The 18,773-nt window shown below is 37.2% G+C and overlaps 1 protein-coding gene across 3 annotated transcripts in view; it reads left to right on the top strand.

Annotated features, from left to right (window-relative positions):
• Positions 1–18,773, top strand: part of LOC106138439 (protein outspread) — a 290,023-nt gene that overhangs the window by 220,111 nt on the left and 51,139 nt on the right. For all 3 annotated transcript variants that reach the window (XM_013339589.2, XM_060944352.1, XM_060944351.1), the window contains exon 4: positions 17,876–18,064. In XM_013339589.2, coding sequence (XP_013195043.2) covers positions 17,876–18,064 — 189 coding nt within the window. The remainder of the gene's footprint in view (positions 1–17,875; positions 18,065–18,773) is intronic.

The raw sequence follows: 18,773 nt of genomic DNA, 5'->3' as shown, positions 1-18,773 counted from the left end.
TAGCCATTGTCGTTTTTGCGGTAGATTTTTTATTAATCTTCGTAATTACGTACAACGACAATCAACATTGGTCGCCGAGATGCGCGCGAATATGTATTTCACACGGTGATTGGTTGGTCGTTTTTGGCGCGGTAACGGCGATGAATTCCGAAGGGTTGTTCTCACTTTTTTTTGTGATAGATTTGAAACTGTTTTGTTTTTTAATTGACAATTTTTATGGTTTGGCACTATATTTATGCAAGAGAATGTTTGTTTTTTTATGGAAGCACAGTTTTTTATGAAATATATCAGCACTTAATCACTTTTAACAATTATTATAGTGAAAAAACTTAGCACGTATCTACTTCCGATCTTTTGCTTTCGGGCCCGCGAGCCGAACTCATGCGTTGCCGGCACTGTGTGAACAAGGGCACGTTTGTAGGGCAAACTGCATTAAGTTCAGCTTGTGATGGGCCCTTCTCGTCATTTTCACGCTTAATTAATATAAGAAATATATATTTGCTATGGGCCAATATATTTAATAATAATATTTTTAATTCTGTAATTTAGAACAGTTTTTTTTACATACATACATACATATGGTCACGTCTATATCCCTTGCGAGGTAGACAGAGCCAACAGTCTTGAAAAGACTGAATGGCCACGTTCAGCTATTTGGCTTAATGATAGAATTGAGATTCCACTAGTGACAGGGGGCTAGCCCATCGCCTAAAAAGGAATCCCAAGTTTGCAAGCCTATCCCTTAGTCGCCTTTTACGACATCCATGGGAAAGAGGTGGAGTGGTCCTATTCTTTTTTGTATTCGTGCCGGGAACAAACCGGCACCAATAAAAAAATTATTAATAATTAAATGATATAAGTTGTATTTGTAACAATCATATGTATGTAAGTTAAAAGCAATTAGAAACATTGTCACTAACAACAAGCAGTCTTTAGTTTGGAGGCAAGATTCGTATTTCGTAAGAAAGAAATCAATTTTATGTTTACAGAAGCGACTCCCATCTGACCTCTGCAACCTTTGCAGGGGAACCTGACTCATATTGGATCATAGCTAAACATTCAGTTGCCTGAATGTGCAGGGTGTTTTCTTTCACCGTAAGAGCACCGGTTAGCACTAAAACTAATGTACATAACTCAGGAAAGTCCAATGACTTTGTCATTGTCAAGTCATTGGACTTTTCTGAGTTATGTACTTTAGTTTTAGTGCTAACCGATGCACTGAGTGACTTTTCTGAGTTATGTACATTAGTTTTAGTGCTAACCGATGCACTGAGTGACTTTTCTGAGTTATGTACATTAGTTTTAGTGCTAACCGATGCTCTTACGCTACATGTACCAATGTACATGACCTAGGTAGGATTTGAACCCACAAACGCATCTCTTGCGCATTTTAGCCGAGCACCTTAACCGCTTAATCACCGATGCTCTAAAACAAGAACAGCCTTATTTCATCAGAACATGAAATTACTTACAGCTACCTAAATACCTACTCATGATTTAATTGAATTTATTGAAGCATACAAAATCTAACTGTCGTAGGTACTCCGAATAAAGGGGCCGTAAAGATCTTACTAATACAAAATACGGATTATCCGAAGGGCCGTTATTCAAAATAATTAGCCGCCAGGTTTTACTAATAAGTTTAAAGTCAATTTCACACAAGCGTTGGTTTATTTACATTAGCTTCTAAGTGGTACACACATATAATCACGTCCTTATCTTACGGGGTAGACCTCAAGGGTAAACAGAGCCTATAGTCATATAGAGGCCTGTGGCGCAGCGGTAATACGCTTATTTGTGACACCGGAAGTGATAACGAACTTTTTCTGATTGGCCTGGGTCTTGAATGTTAATCTATATAAGTATTTATCTAAAACTTACTTCGAGGCTACCTCAATCTGTGTAAGCTGTCCCGTAATTATTTATTTATTTTAGTCTCAAAAACAGGGAAAGGCCACGTTCAACTATTATGGCAAATTAATTGAACTGAAATTCAAATACTGACAGGTTGCTAGCCTATCGCCTAAATTAAGAATCTCAAGTTTATTATCCGTTGATTGGCTTTTACAATCTGCATGGGAAGAGGTACACTCGCCCACACAATGTATTTTCTTTCAGACCAGCACGAAAGCGTATGTGATTCTTTGTTGACAAATGAAAAAATTCAAAGGTTTCTCTCAGTTAGTGTGCGTCAGACCTTACATTCCTGTTTATAAAGCCAGCTGTTCATAATTGGCAGTCAAATATTAAACGACTCGTTCACTTGTTACATGGCCCGTTAGCCGCTTATGTGATCCAATCGGACCTTTTATATATAGGCTGATGCGATTTCGATAGTCAGCGATTATTTGAGCTTTATAAATAGACTAGCGACCCGCCCCGGCTTCGCACGGGTGCAAAATTCGGAAAAAATCATATAGGATTTTACGACACCACATTAGAAACCCTGAAAATAACAGTATTTCTCCATTATTTAATAGATGTTATTATACATAAAAACCTTCCTCTTGAATCACTCTACCTGTTACAAAAAACCGCATCAAAATCCGTTGCGTAATTTTAAAGATTTAAGCATACAGACAAACAGACTAAAATAGCGACTTTGTTTTATACTATGTAGTGATTTACATTTAATTAGATAAAAGTATTTTATTGGTGCCGTGTGGATCCCGGCACCAATGAAAAAAGAATAGGACCACTCCATCTCGTTCCCATGGATGTAAGGCGACTAAGGGATAGGCTTATAAACTTGGGATTCTTCTTTTAGGCGATGGGCTAGTAACCTGTCACTATTTGTATCTCATTTCCATCATAAAGCCAAACAGCTGAACGTGACCTATCAGTATTTTCAAGACTATTGACTCTGTCTACCCCGCAAGGGATATAGACGTGATTGTATGTAGGTATGTATAAGTATTTTAATATATATCTACTTAAAAGGAGAAACTAACTGATGGATGTCGTGTGGTTTCTTGGTGTCTTCAGCTAACTACATACCAAATTTCATCGTAATCAGTTCAGTAGTTTTTGCGTGAAAGAGTAACAAACATCCATACTGACATCCTGACATACTCACAAACTTTCGCATTTATAATATTAGTAGGATGTATATTACAGAACAAAACAATATGATGTCATATTGTTCTGTACTTTATACGTTCTTCTAGCGTTTCTTATTATTTATATGTTCTGTACCTCATATGTATGAGGTCAAAAAGTTAAATAAAGTCCGTTGGCTAGGAGTGAACATCCTGTAGACAAGCAGTGACACAGTTATCTAAGGGCGAGCAGATTACCCGACCCGCCATCAGCTGATCAGTGTTTCAAACTATTTGCATCCAATCGCTCGGATGCTGGACTAAAATGGCGCATTGCTCTTATAATTTAACATACATACATACATATGGTCACGTCTATATCCCATGCGGGGTAGACAGAGTCAACAGTCTTGAAGAGTACTCGTAAATGGCCACGTTCAGCTATTTGGCTTAATGATAGAATTGAGATTCAAATAGTGACAGGTTGCTAGCCCATCGCCTAAAAGAAGAATCCCAAATTTATAAGCCTATCCCTTAGTCGCCTTTTACGACATCAATGGGAAAAAGATGGAGTGGTCCTATTCTGTTTTGTATTGGTGCCGGGAACTACACGGCACTTAACTATAACTATATATATATATATAATTTAACATTTACATTACACAGCCCTTAGCTTCATTTGCGTGGAAAGTCTTCGTATCTGTGGGAATTTCGGATTGAATGAAAATTATATGTGGAGTCATAAGGACCGCCTAATTCTTCTCACTAGACGCTCTCTTATTCAAAATGAAAAAAAAAGAACCTCTATTAGTATGATTAAGCAATGAAAGAAAAGAAATGCGTATTAATAATAAAAAAAGTTTCATATAGAAATTTTAATAAAACTAAATTTTGTACGAAAAATAGTAGGTATTATTTCTGTGAAAGTATAATGGTCGGTTTTTTTATCTTCCTCTATTTGTAACGCTAGCCACTTCTATTTTTAACCCATTTCAAAAAAGGAGGTTTTTCAATTAAACCGTTTTTTATTATGATTCTCTTCTCTTTTTATTTCCGTACCTACGAATTGAATTGCCATCCTATTTTTTTATTAACACACTAGTTCCGTTAAATAATATATTTGTACCAGCCACATTTATACGGGATTCTGTCCTGGAGATGCTATCAGGTTTATCTATCAGTGACATCTGCTTAATCGTCTCAACGTCAGGCGTGCGCAGACGCAGACAAAGTGCAATGGCGGCCTCGGCTGCCTGTTTGTGCATATCTTTACGTATTGATAGGGTAACGGTCTAGTTCCAATTAATATGTAAATGTGTTAGTTGTAGTGCATTTGTCAGGGGTAAGCAATATAAAACTGTCCTGTCTTGTATATATAAGGTTAAAGTTAGAAGAAATAAAAACTAGAAAAAATTAAAGGTAAGTAAATATGTTTACGAGTAAAAGGGCACCAGTTTTAAACATAAATCAATAATAATTAAATTACAGAAACTTTATCAGTGGACATATTTTCTATGTATGTCAAGAAAATGTGTACCCCGCAAGGGATATAGACGTGATTATATGTATGTAAAGAATGTCTATTAATAAAATATATATTATATATTTTTATATCAGATGGTGAAATTGTTGTTTTCTCACTGAAATACAAGAATAAAAGAAAAAAACAATCCTTTTTATACATTTATATTTTATACATTTTCTTATAACGTTAAATACAATTTAATTCATATACATTATTTTGATATAATCAATTCATTCAATCTTTCAGATGTCATCAGCAAATAAATACTGTGTTATTATGTATGTATGTTAAACTCTGAACAGGTAAACATATTCAACAGATTGTCGTTTCATACTAATTGCTTATTGTATTACAATGGCAGGAAGGACAAAGTTGCATACACACACAACTATCGCTTGTATGTTTGTCTGTCTGTGACACAATAGTGGAAAACGTTCACGTTTTTGTAATAATCATAAACATTTTGACGTAATCAGATAAATTAATTTCACTTAAATATACTACTTGGCCCTGGTTCCGCCCACGTCATTGAAACGGTAAAAAAAGTACGTCACTTTTGGATTTAATAAAACACTTTGTTTTACAAACAAACAAATAACCTATTTAACTATTATTAAAAGAAATATAACAAATTAGAAAACGGCCATTGGATTGTGGCGCCATCTCTACGCCATCTCTCGTCAACAACATCAAATCACACAACAACTGTCAATCATCTCGAAGAAATCGACGCGCTCAGCCAATAGCAGCGAAGAGCCTTCTTCATTATCAACTCCAATCCTCAGCATCACTCCTCACTCTGCAAGCAGTCTCACAGCAAGCCAGCAACTGGGTATCGCAGCAGGTCCATCGCAGCCGACTCACCGAGCTTCCTGGTCCTGTCTCCACCCGCACTCACTCTCATCGACTTCAGCGACCGACGCATCTACCGCAGCCCACGCCTGGATCTCTTCGACGGCCGCTCTTCTCTCCAGCGTGGCAGCTCTGCACGATATCTCCCGGCGCCAACAAGTCGACTTCGCTCTCTACTGTCTCGACTCACCGCAGACTACGAGCAACGCAACAGCTCACTCCTGACTCACTAGGACTTCGAGCAACTTCCGACTCACTGGAAGATAACTGGCACTTGCAAGCTACAACTGAAGCACAGATTGCACAGCAAGATCAAGACTTCAGACCTCCGGTCTTGGGGGGGAGTACTGTGGCGCCATCTCTACGCCACTCGTCAACAACATCAAATCACACAACAACTGTCAATCATCTCGAAGAAATCGACGCGCTCAGCCAATAGCAGCGAAGAACCCAAATCGCGATTTCAGAGATTTCAAGGATTGGAGCTATATATACAACCTCCGACTCAACATCGTCGGAGCCGCGGTTCCCCAGGCATAACACCTAGCCTGGCGGAAGATCTTCCCTTTGGTGGCGGTCGAGCCGAATCATCGCTCCCGCTACAGGATTTAGAGGTATATGTACAATGGCGGACTTATCCCAGTTGGAATTTCTTCCAGTTAACCAAAATTAAATAGGAAAGTCCATAATCAACATAAAAGGCAACAATTAATTTCCAATAAATCTTTGATGAACATACATAAATAAAACATATATTGACTTACATAAATATAAGTACACTCAATTATTAGATGCATCAAAACCAAGATCAGATCTAAGGCTAAGTAATTTTATACTGATTCATTTGGAACTAAGTATAAGCTTATAATGATAGTAGAGGACGGATTTGATACGACACGTATGAAGGTATTTAGAAATTGTTATTGTAACAATTGTTTAGCTAATGAGCGTATGCTATCATCATCCAATTTTATACACTCGAAGGTTTGGAATTACTGATGAAGAACTCTTATATCGTGAGAATCCACACATAACTATCAATAAATATACTGACTGTATGACTGACGGACTCAGTGCAGCCGAAACTACTGATCGTAGTGAGTTGAAATTTATTTTTATAATTATTATTCCTTTGTAAAGTAACATAAGTTTTTTTTTTTTATTTTGGCCAATGTGTATAAAAAGGTTTCTCTGCAAACGCTGGTAATTATGTATAATCTGTGAAAATTGATTTTAAAAATTCCAAAAAATTACTTTTTTGAGACGAAATAAATAATTTTTTACTTTACTTTTACTTTGTGGTTAGTTGTCACCCACACCTTAACCCTTGGAAATGGGTCAGATGACAATGCGATGGTTGGGTGCCGGGTAATTAGCCCCACAATGGGGCATTGTTCGAGAGGCTTCCGCCCCATCCGATCTGATGGTGACGGTGGTTATCTGATACTGTTCTGGTGATGAATACCGTTTTTTTATAAATAGGTATATGTATATATTTTTTGTGAAAATTAAGGTTACTATTAAGCCTTTTTAATTTTTTTTTTATTTTTATAAAGTAAACGCGAAGTGTTAATACCAGACTTCTGAGGCTTCACTCCCAGTAGTGAATATCAAAAATTGAATATGCCAAATGTAATCAAAATCGGACCAGTATTTTTTGAACTTACAAATATTTTGTCCGCATAATTGGAAGTGAGGATATTATGAACGAATTGATATTAACTTACTTCGAAACAATGTCTGTTTGTTTTGTCCATATTATAATATGTTATTTAATTAAATACATAAATCGTATATATGTATATTAGAGGTAGTCTACCCCTCCGGGAAAGAGGCGTGATTTTATGTATGTATGTATGTATATATATTTATATGTGTGTATGTCCTATAATTTACCGAAACCAAATTTAAAAGTCAAAGGTTAAGCTAAAATAAAATCTTTATTTCGAAATTCGTATTGTAAAAAAGTTAAATAAATCACCTCCCGACCCACAATCAGAGGCAGTATATAATCAGGAATCGATTAAAAATCATATTTAATTATCTCGATTCGCATTCGTTGATTGAGAATCGAGAGATCTCTATCGAGAAACGCGTCTTGGTCCAATTATAAAAAAATATGAAAGAAAAATAATGGTATTGTCTCTTTTATTTAACAATTTATGAACACGGGAATAATATGAAACAATCATAATTTCATAGAGACAGAAACGCAACGAAGGTACACGATTAACCCCAGCGCATTAGTGGAAAAATTTGAAAATCTTGGAGAATATTATAAACTAGTTTCTAGCCATGTTTTTATATTTACGATGCCATGTGGTTCCCGGTATCAATAAAAAAAATACGACCACTCCGTCTCGTTCCTATGGATGTCGTAAAAGGCGACTAAGGGATAGGCTTATATACTTGGAATCCTTCTTTTAATCCTTTTTTTTAAATCTCAATTCTATCAGTAAGCCAAACAGCAAATCGTGGCCAGTCTTTTTCAAGACTCTGTCTACCCCGCTAGGGATAAAGACGTGATTATATGTATGTATGTCTTATTATTTACTATACAAATCACACTATTAGATTTACAGCTCAATCGAGCCAATAGCTCGACAAAACTAATCCATAACTGTAGATTGACAACTAAAATATCCGCGGAAGTAAGTACAGTCGCTGAGATATCTCAGAATTGTTATCCTTGGGAATGATAACAATTCTGAGATATATCAGCGATCTATGAGGTCGTTTAAATTTGCTACAAATAAAAAAAAACTGAGCTTATTCTGTTCATTTTTTAAGTGGTTCCTGGAATGTCTTCCAAATTTATGACCAGACCTTTACCAAATTTCTATCCAATCGGACACTCTACTCTTTTGAATGCAAAGAGAATTTTTCAAATCTAATTATAAAATGTCGGAGATATGCGGTAACTAACATAAAATAAACAAAATACGATGGAATTGAGAACCTCCTATTTTTTTTTCTATTTCCGCCTCTATAATACCTACAACTTATGCAGATGTAATATATCAAAAATATTTTGTTACTATTCGACAGACCAATTACCATACAAATAAAATAAGTGCCGTGTGGTTTCTGGCACCAATACAAAAAAGAATAGGATCACTCCAACTCTTTCCCATGGATGTCGTAAAAGGCGAGTAAGGGATAGGCTTACCAACTTGGGATTCTTTTTTAGGCGATGGGCTAGCAACCTGTCACTATTTGAATCTCAATTAAGCCAAATAGCTGAACGTGGCCATTCAGTCTTTTCAAGACTGCCCTGTCTACTCCGCAAGGGATATAGACGTCACCATATGTATGTGTGTATAAAATAAGAAGATAAAAAAATGCACCTGAGTGTACATTGATAATGCGACCACAGGTCCGTTGAGCGGGCCCGAGGCGATCCGCGAGGCACCGCTAGTAAAGAGACACGATAAAGCTAATTCTCGTAATGCAAACAAAGCCGCAGGTAGGAAATGCACGTAGTTGCCGAGTGGTGCAAGTTAAAGGCGTATGCGAGACAAATTTCAACTACTTTTGGTTTTCAACACTTTCTTACAAACAATAATATACATACATACATACGGTCACGTCTTAATCCCTTGTAGCCAACAGTCTTGAAAAGACTGATAGGCCACGTTTAGCTATTTGGCTTAAGGATAGAATTGAGATTCAAATAGTGACAGGTTACTAGCCCATCGCCTAAAATATCCCAAGTTTGTAAGCCTGAATGAATGTGGATGAAGCGAAGTATGCAGAGATCATGGCAAGTGTAACTATCTCTGCCTACCCCTCCGGGGAAAAGGCATGATTTTATATATGTATGTATTTATGTTCTATTATTTTAAATATCTATTCGACTGTCACTTTAAAATCGCTAACTCCTCTAACTCACGCCGCGCTGTCCGTCACAGATTGTGAGCGCTGAACCGCTATCGATAATTTTTGTTCCGCCACCACACCACACTTCCAGATAATTCTCTTAAAATTGCCACTGCGGCATGGCCACACAGATTATTTATATTTTCCCAATACTCCTGTTGGAAAAATAGCGAGACATATTTTCTTTTTTTACTCCAAGGCTCTGCGTATATTCTCAGCTTTACAGCTGAATGTGGCCTATCAGTCTTTGCAAGACTGTTGGCTCTGTCTACCCCGCAAGGGATATAAACGTTATTATATGTATGTATGTATGTATAAACCCCAAAAATTAAATCGTCCCACAGACTACACTACCGGTTCATCTCGTCGACTACAACCGATGCGCTAAATAATTTCCCTGTCGATAGTAATTTATTTCAATATGCAACTCTGACTGCCCCACTGGCCACATGAGGTGTGTCGAGTAATGACATGGCGTGGAAGGCTGGTAATGCGTTCCACATATGCTGCCGGAGACCGCCACGCCCTCTACCGGTAGGGCTGTCTCTCAACCTCAACATACATACATACATGTGGTCACATCTTTATCCCTTGTGAGGTAGACAGAGCCAACAGTCTTGAAAAGACTGAATGGCCACGTTCAGCTATTTGGTTTATGATAGAATTGAGATTCAAATAGTGACAGGTTGCTAGCCCATCGAGGCAAATACATAGTTACTGTATGAAAATGTCAACTGCGCTTTAAAAATCAATGTGAAATAAAATTTTCTGAATTTAAAATTATCTGGTATAATATTTAACCAATGTATATAACTTGAGTTATTATCTCAACTACAATGGCACAGTCATACACACAAAATACCTACTTACAAAGATAAACATTCTAAGACCCAAGCCAACCAGAGAAAGTTCGTTTCTCATCATGCCCTGGCCGGGTTTCGAACCCGGGACCAACTGTGACACAGACACGCGCACTACGTGATTCATTCATGTTTTTTTAATGTAGACAATGTGCATTCGTCCACGATTTCGATTTAAGAGATCTATATTTGTAAATTGACGTCCGATGAAAATGCTGCAGTGTAGTTTGTTCCGCCGCTTCTTCTACACATGCGCTTTGGAAGCGGTAGTAGTTATAATTAGATTTAAGTTATGTGACGTCAATAAGTGATACCTTGTATCCAATTTTGAAATTAAATCTATTCTATTCTATTCTACCCAATTAAAAGTAGCTCGCATGTCTCCACCAGTCTCGAAGGCCACAATCAGGTTGGCTAAATGATGGAATTGGCCTAAAAAGTTGGCTAAAAGGTTGGCTAAATGCTGGCCGTTGAGTTTACGGATACCAACCCTAACCCACGATATATTTCAAGGCATGCAAATCAAGTGACAACCAGCACACCGTCTCTTATTAGCCGGCTGATTGAGGAGTGTTGGCAGAATTATGGATCACCCCAGTGTGACCCAATTACAGGGTGCGATGCACAGAGCGCAGTCTACTCCACAGTGCACCAGCACGAACGGTGCGAAGTTGCGAGCTCTGTGGTGCGCGAGCGCAGACAGTGATACAAGCGGGGCGGATGTTAAATCCCAAGTTTATTGTAAACTAGCGACCCGCCCCGGCTTCGCACGGGTGCAAAATTATAAATGTTATTATACATAAAAACCTTCCTCTTGAATCACTCTACCTGTTACAAAAAACCGCATCTAAATCCGTTGCGTAATTTTAAAGATTTAAGCATACAGACAAACAGACTAAAATAGCGACTTTGTTTTACTATATACTATGTAGTGATGCGAAAATAAGTTTGTTTGTTGGTTTGTTGCGTCTGCACGCGTTATCTACTGAACCAGTCTTCTATTATAAAGAATCTGGAAAAGGACATATGGTACTTTTCATCTTGGTAAAAACAGTACATACATATATACATACATATAATCATGTCTATATGCTTTGCGGGGTAGACAGAGCTAACAGTTTTAACTAGGCCATGTTCAGCTGTTTGGCTTAATGATAGAATTGAGATTCAAACAGTGACAGGTTGCCAGCCCATCGCCTTCAAGAGGAATACCAGATTTTGTAAGTCTTTCCCTTAGTCGCTGTTAGTTAAAAAAAACTAACCTGTATTCTTTTGCACATGGCGCTTAATTCGCGCGGGCGAAGCTAAAATTAAATGCCGTTACAACATAACCTCAAACTACATAATTGTACCCATTTCCGCTCCGCAGCCGCGCGTGCGCACCCTAAAATGGTAAAATTCATCTGGATGGTGGAATCCGGATTGTTATCGAGACTAATGTGACGGCCTCTGTGGCTCAGCGGTAGTACGCTTGTCTGTGACACCGGAGGTCCCGGGTTCGAATCCCGGCCAGGGCATGATGAGAAAAGAACTTTTTCTGATTGGCCTGGGTCTTGGATGTTTATCTATATAAGTATTTATTATAAAATATAGTATCGTTGAGTTAGTATCTCGTAACACAAGTCTCGAACTTACTTCGAGGCTAACTCAATCAGTGTAATTTGTCCCGTATATATTTATTTATTTATTTATTTATATTTATTTAATGGGAGGAAACTGGACGTCACTGCCAGCCTAGTTGGCGGCGGCTGTCGGATTTAGGATCCACTGGACCTTGCAAGATGACCTGAACAGATTTGACAGGCGTGACAGGCTTGTTCACGTCCGCATGCTGGATTTTGCATAGTTGCTGAATAAATATCTTACATTATAAAAGTGCCGTGTGGTTCCTGGCACCAATAGAAAAAAATAATAGGACTACTCCATCCCTCTCCCATGGATGTTGTAAAAGGCGACTAAGGGGTAGGCTTATAAACTTGGGATTCTTCTTTTAGGCGACCGGCTAGCAACCTGTCACTATTTGAATCTCAATTCTATCTCAAAGCCAAATATAATAAAAATAGCTGAACGTGGTCTATCAGTCTTTTTAAGACTGTGGGCTCTGTCTACCCCGCAAGGGATATAGACGTGATTATATGTACATATGTATGTATGTATTATAAAAGGGGACACTGATTGACTAACAGTTAATTACACAACTCAAAATTCTGGGTGATATTTGAAATGTCCAGGGTTGCACTTAGAGAGGATTTGTAGGAATAGAAAGTAACAAAATTAATATAAAAAGCGGTGCTAGATATAAATTATGCTTACATTGAATTTCTAAAGCGATACCTTGTATATGTCCTATTTTGGAAATTAATTTGGAAATAAGTTTTGGAGAATAGCGGACCCATGCATAGATTTTGAAGTAGGGTTTTTCGAGAATATTTAGATAATGAAATTACGAATATTTAGGCCCTTTTACTTTCTTACTCAATTCTATTTGCGTTGTACATTATTGAATGTATTCATTTCGAACCTTTTCAAATATATTCAGAATTTTCGGGACTGTCTACCCCGCAAGGGATAAAGACGTAATTATATGTATGTCTAACTTTGAACCCAAACAATATAGGCATTGAAAAAAAACTAATTTAAAAATTTACTGTTTCATATCTATCAATAATTCTGTTGTTATTAACATGTTTTCTCATTACTAAATTCAAACGGGAATCTGGAGCATTAACCTTATCGGGCGTAGCTAATATTTATGTAGATGATGTAATAACTAGCGCATTGTTCCTGTTCTTCCTCAAAGCAGTTATTCGTGTCAGGGGCCGATCCAGCACGTGCCTAATGTTCTGAGACAAAATAAACTGTTCCGGGTGCGGTACAATTAACAGGAATTAGCGGGAAAGATACTACATAGTTACTATAAAATGTTTTAGTTTAACTTATAAAAAAAAACTTTATTGGAAATAATATAATATGAACCAAACATGCCGTGTGATTTCCGGCACCAATACAAAAGAATAGGACCACTAAAAAAGGATAGGATTACAAACCTGGGATTCTTTTTTTAGGCGATGGGCTAGCAACCTGTCCCTATTTGAATCTCAATTCTATCATTAAGCCAAATAGCTGAATGTGGCCTATCAGTCTTTTCAAGACTATTGGCTCTGTCTACCCCACAAGGGATATAGACGTGATGAATGTATGTATGAACCAATCATTTTAAAAAACCGTGTTGTACCTTACACACCACACTTTCTGTTTCAAAGGTCACAACTGAATATCAGAGCATTGCTTGTACATCAAGCAATATTGTCGCTGAGTTGCTGCCATTTTGTACTGCTACAGCACACGCATGCGCGGTTTGTTTTATTTTCTAATAAAGTAATGAATACATGTTTTGTAGTTGCAAATTAAAAAATATTATCTTTCTATCTATCAATCAAAACATTTCTTTTGAAACAAATCATTTTGAATCAAAACTCAGTTTTAGTGATGTCTTTGTTATGTACTACTGCAATGCCCGAAGGTTGGACGTTACTACTATTTCTGATAGCTTTTCATAGAAGACGGCCGTTAAGAAAGTATAATATTAATATTAAATACCAGTACAATACTAAATTATTTTATGTGTTGAAATGCAAATTACTAAACAAGCATTAAATTATTCTTTAATTCGTGTTAGGTTTAATTTATTTTACTCCGTTTTTATTTATTAGCTATGTGGGTAACGACTATGTTAACGATCTTAAATAAAAAATATTCACCCACTTTCATATAAAAAAATAAACTCGTTTAACTTAAGCTTGTGTCAAATTGAATTATTTTATTGCAATTAGTTGATTCTCGCTTGTAGCTTATGCCTTGCCCCGGTGTGATCCGGAGCGGGTCGGCCCGTGCCCGTTGCAAAAATAGCTCATTGCATCACGCAACGGGATCTGAGTGCGACACTAGTGCTTCCTTGCTTTATTATATGCCATAGTAAGTCATATATTGACGGCCTCTATGGCGCAGCGGTAGTACGCTTGTCTGTGACACCGGAGTTCTCGGTTTCGAATCCCGGCCGGGGCATAATATGATGATGATGAGATAGTGACAACATTAGAAAAGGCAATGCTAAGATAGTTTGATTTTTATCTTTCCTCAACTTGTACATTTCATCCGCATTAGAGTTTAATTTCATTCAGAGAATAAATGAAAATAGTTTGACTAAGAAATATACAAGGAGAATGTAATTGGTATTTAAAGGCTTAGCCTAACGACGAATGACCTTGATTAAATCGGGGACGTCCTGCCTGGTGAAAGGTCAAGTCTTAAACCAGCTTTCATGAATAGAGAGTAATAAATGAACCTGAAGCTGCAGGGATCGAGCGGAAAGATGTAGGTATCTGCCTACCCCTCAAGAAGAGGCGTGATATAATGAATGTATGGATACATTTAAAGTAAATTGTACCCAACAACTCAATGAATGACGTCCCCAACATACAGTTATCGAGATAAATGCTATTGGCATTGTGAATGGCGGATTCCTAACAGTAACCAAGGCAGGATAGTTTGCCTACCAAGCGATTTACAACCAAGCTTGTTCGTTGCAAAATTTCTTGTATATTACCGTCTTACATCAATGGCAATTTATTCCCCCATTTTAATACCTAATAAGGCGATTATGCAACGGGATGCGACAGATGCATCGGAGAATGTGTAATAAAGTTAGGATTGGACAGCTTCAGACTTGGATCAGCTAATCGATAGGTATGTTTGATTGGAAATATGGAGATGGGTGGGGATAGGTGCCGTGTGGTTCCCGGCACAAATACAAAACAAAAAAGAATAAGACCACTCCATCTCTTGGATGTCGTAAAAGGCGACTAAGGGATAGGCTTATAAAATTGCGATCCTTTTTTTTTAGGCGATGGGCTAGCAACCTGTCACTATTTTTATCTCAATTCCATCATTAAGCCGAGCAGCTGAACGTGGCCATTCAGTGTTTTCGGGACTATTGGCTCTGTCTACCCCGTAAGGGATATAGACGTGACTATATGTATGTATGAAATAAGGAGATACATTTGTGCTTTGAAACCCTTGTCCTGGTCCTTCGTGAAGACATGTGGTAAAGAGGACTAAGTATGTAAAGAAATCAATAAGGCATCATTTTAGCAGAGAAAAGGGAGTAGTCTTAAGAAAATTACAATTAGCTCGTGAGTGGTTTCGCTTTATTGGGAATTTTGAGGCGAGAAGTGTTATAAATTTTATGAATCTATATGAATTCATATGACGGAGTCCAAGGTGATTGTATGTTTGCGCAGACATAACCCTCTGTTGCAAACGGGAGAGTGTCCTTAAATATATACTGTATTCTGTCATATAAATATTTCTGATTTATATATTCAACGTTCATGTCGCAAACATAAGCGGAAATAAGACATTAAACAAAATTAATCTAGACTACGTTCTAATAAATCAAGTAAAAATGTCCAGTCCTAGCTTTAATACATGTGAAGTCTAGATCTAGACCCAATGTACCTTTAATAAGGTTTTAACTAATTACTACCGTCCGTGAGAGATATCGCCAGTAACCGGCAAAGAGTTACTCAGGTTGGGCCACTAAACATTTAAATTTTTGTTACTTACAAAAGTTTTGTCTGTGACATTGGAGGTCTTGCGTTCGAATCCCGGTAAGAGCATGATGAGAAACGAACTTTCTCTGATTGGCGTTTTTTTGTTTATGAAAATCCTTTTTACGGACTGCCTCCCGGGTCTTAACCCGGGAGAGTGTGGGACTCCTGGAATCTAATGTACCAGCCTACCCACTAAAACCCCTTAGGTCTTGGATGTGTCTTTAAAAGAATATAGTATCGTTGAGTTAGTACCTCACAAATCTCGAACTTACTTTGACCAACTCAATGTGCGTTATATGTCCCGTATAAATTTATTATTTTTTATTTATTAAGTAACAATTACTTATTTCTAGTTCTTATTTGCGTTACGTTTTTTGCTTCACACCAACAAACTCTCAAGTGTAAGAATATCTATCATTATAAATAATATCTTCAGCGCAAGCAGTTTTCGTGGCCATACATTTACAGATACAAGTATAATTCAGAGCGGACACTGAGCGAGCGACTGCGATATTCCGGGCGTGTATCACGCTGCATCGCAACCACATCGCAACCACATCGCTTTGAGTTCGCGCCGCCACCGCTCCTGTTAGCGAGGTCGTTTGTAAAGATCACAGCTGGGTAGCTGGGATGACTTCCTTTAATCGGAATTAAATTCTAGTATAAACCTTGGTGTAAGTAGATGCGATGGTAGATGTTATTAAATATATGCATTTAAATTTTGTATCCTGCTGTGAAACTACTTATTTGTTATAAAGAATTCCAGAGGAAACTACACTAATCATTACTACTTTAATCATTACTAATCAAACTTGACTTGAGCTAATTTTAATGTGCAATAAGTTAATTATAAAAAGGTTGCCTTTGGTATATAAGCTAAATCCATCACAAGGAAAGCTATCTTTTCGATCCCACTCCAAAATTAATATTTAAGTTGTTGACGTAATATTCTCTTCGCCATTACTGTAAATAGTATTCTTTATTCAAATTGATAAAATATGAAGTATATCTTATCAATTTAATTTGAAATTGTCTTTAGTCCTTACGTATCTATTGGAGGTTATTTTTCAAATTCAATTGTTTCCCTATGTACTCCTTCCTTTCCCGTGAAAAAGTTTTTCAACCTCAGCATTTTTTGATTTTAATATTTTTTTATTGTAGTTATGTACCGTTTTACGTTTATAATTTTTTCTAAGATATTATAAGTTTTTTAAGTATCGTTTTCATCCTATTCGATTTGTAAAGGTTTGTTAATAGCTGATTAGGTTAAAAAATTTCTTACTTTTACTTATTTATGTCTGCATTCACTATGTGCAACGATTTGAGATTACCGTGTTCATTATATATGTCGATTTGATCATTAATGCGTGGGTAGTCATATGTAGTCACGTTATAAAATTGTTAATTACATGTATTGTTATAATTTGAAATTGAAATGTATACGTTGTCTGTCTGAGAACTGTTACTAAGTCTAATTATAGACTTATGATACGTATCTTTGCGAGTAAATGAGGAAATGAGTCTCTATACATATATGTCAAAGAGGAGTAAATTAATTTAAACAGTGTTTAGAAATCAGCCGTTTATAATATTTTCGGAAAGGTATGATATTTTTAAGCTAAGATGTGATGGTCTTAGAACTGAACAATCTGCAGACCTGACAGCAGAAAAAATAAAACTGAAAAGCCTTCTATGATAAAATAGATAGAAGCGGAGGGTGCAACTGGGAATGCAAAGATGAGAAAGAGAGATTTGATCTTGAGAGCCTTTCCATATTTTCAAGACTGTTGACTCTATCTACACCGCATGAAATATAGACGTGATTATACGAGTAGGTATATGTTACTGATAAAGCCTCTCCATCTTTTCAAGACTGAAGGCTCTGTCTACACCGCATGAAATATAGACGTGATTATAGGTATATGTTACTGATAAAGCCTTTCCATCTTTTCAAGACTGTAGGCTCTGTCTACACCGCAAGAGATGTAGACGTGATTATAAGTATACATATATTACTGATAAGCCTCTCCAAATTTTCAAGACTGTTGGCTCTGTCTACACCGCAAGATATATAGACGTTACTGATAAATCTCTATCTTTTGCCCACAGCCGGACACAGTCCCACAGGCCAGCGTGGACATGACCACCGTTTTAGAGGTCAGCGACGCTGACTCCGTGACCGGACATCCTCACAGCCTGGCCATCACAGCTCCGGAGCGGGTCACCTTCGTGAAGGGAACCTGCCGGGAGGAGACGAGGTGGTGGGCTGATGTGCTGAGTGTCTACCCGAGGAGTAAGGTAAGGAGATTCCGCAAAACTAACTAAGTTTAGGAGTTCTATGTACATCAGTGAGTGAGTGGTACATTTAATCATATTTCAAACATGTCGTGCATTTTAAAAGATACCACATATACATACATATAATCACATCTATATCCCTTGCGGGCTAGACAGAGCCAGCAGTCTTGAAAAGACTGACAGGCCACGTTCAGCATTTTGGCTCGATGATAGAATTGAGATTCAAATAGTGACAGGTCGCTAGCCCATCGCCTAAAAGAAGAATCCCAAGTTTATGAGCCTATCCCTTAGTCGCCTTTTACGACATCCATGGAAACGAGATGGAGTGGTCCTATTCTTTAAGGTAAAGAGATTCCGAAAATTTATTATATTGATATATTGAGGACAAACACTAGGATGGAACAATACATTCATTATTAACTCTTTATTGTACCACTAGCTGTGCCCGCGACTTCGTCCGCGTGGAATAGTTATTTTGGGCATCATTGAAGCTCTCAAAGATGAATAATTTTCCCCGTTTTTTTTCACATTTTCCATTATTTCTTCGATCCTAATAGTTGCATGTTATATAGCCTAAAGCCTTCCTTGATAAATGGTATATTCAACACTAAAAGAATTTTTCATTCATTTCATTCGAACCAATAGTTCGTGAGATTAGCGCGTTCAAACAAACAAACAAACCCTTCAGCTTTATAATATAAGTATAGAT

Source organism: Amyelois transitella, chromosome 5, assembly GCF_032362555.1.
Source record: "Amyelois transitella isolate CPQ chromosome 5, ilAmyTran1.1, whole genome shotgun sequence".
In the NCBI taxonomy this organism is placed as follows: domain Eukaryota; kingdom Metazoa; phylum Arthropoda; class Insecta; order Lepidoptera; family Pyralidae; genus Amyelois; species Amyelois transitella.
This window is presented reverse-complemented; position numbering and strand designations above follow the sequence as displayed.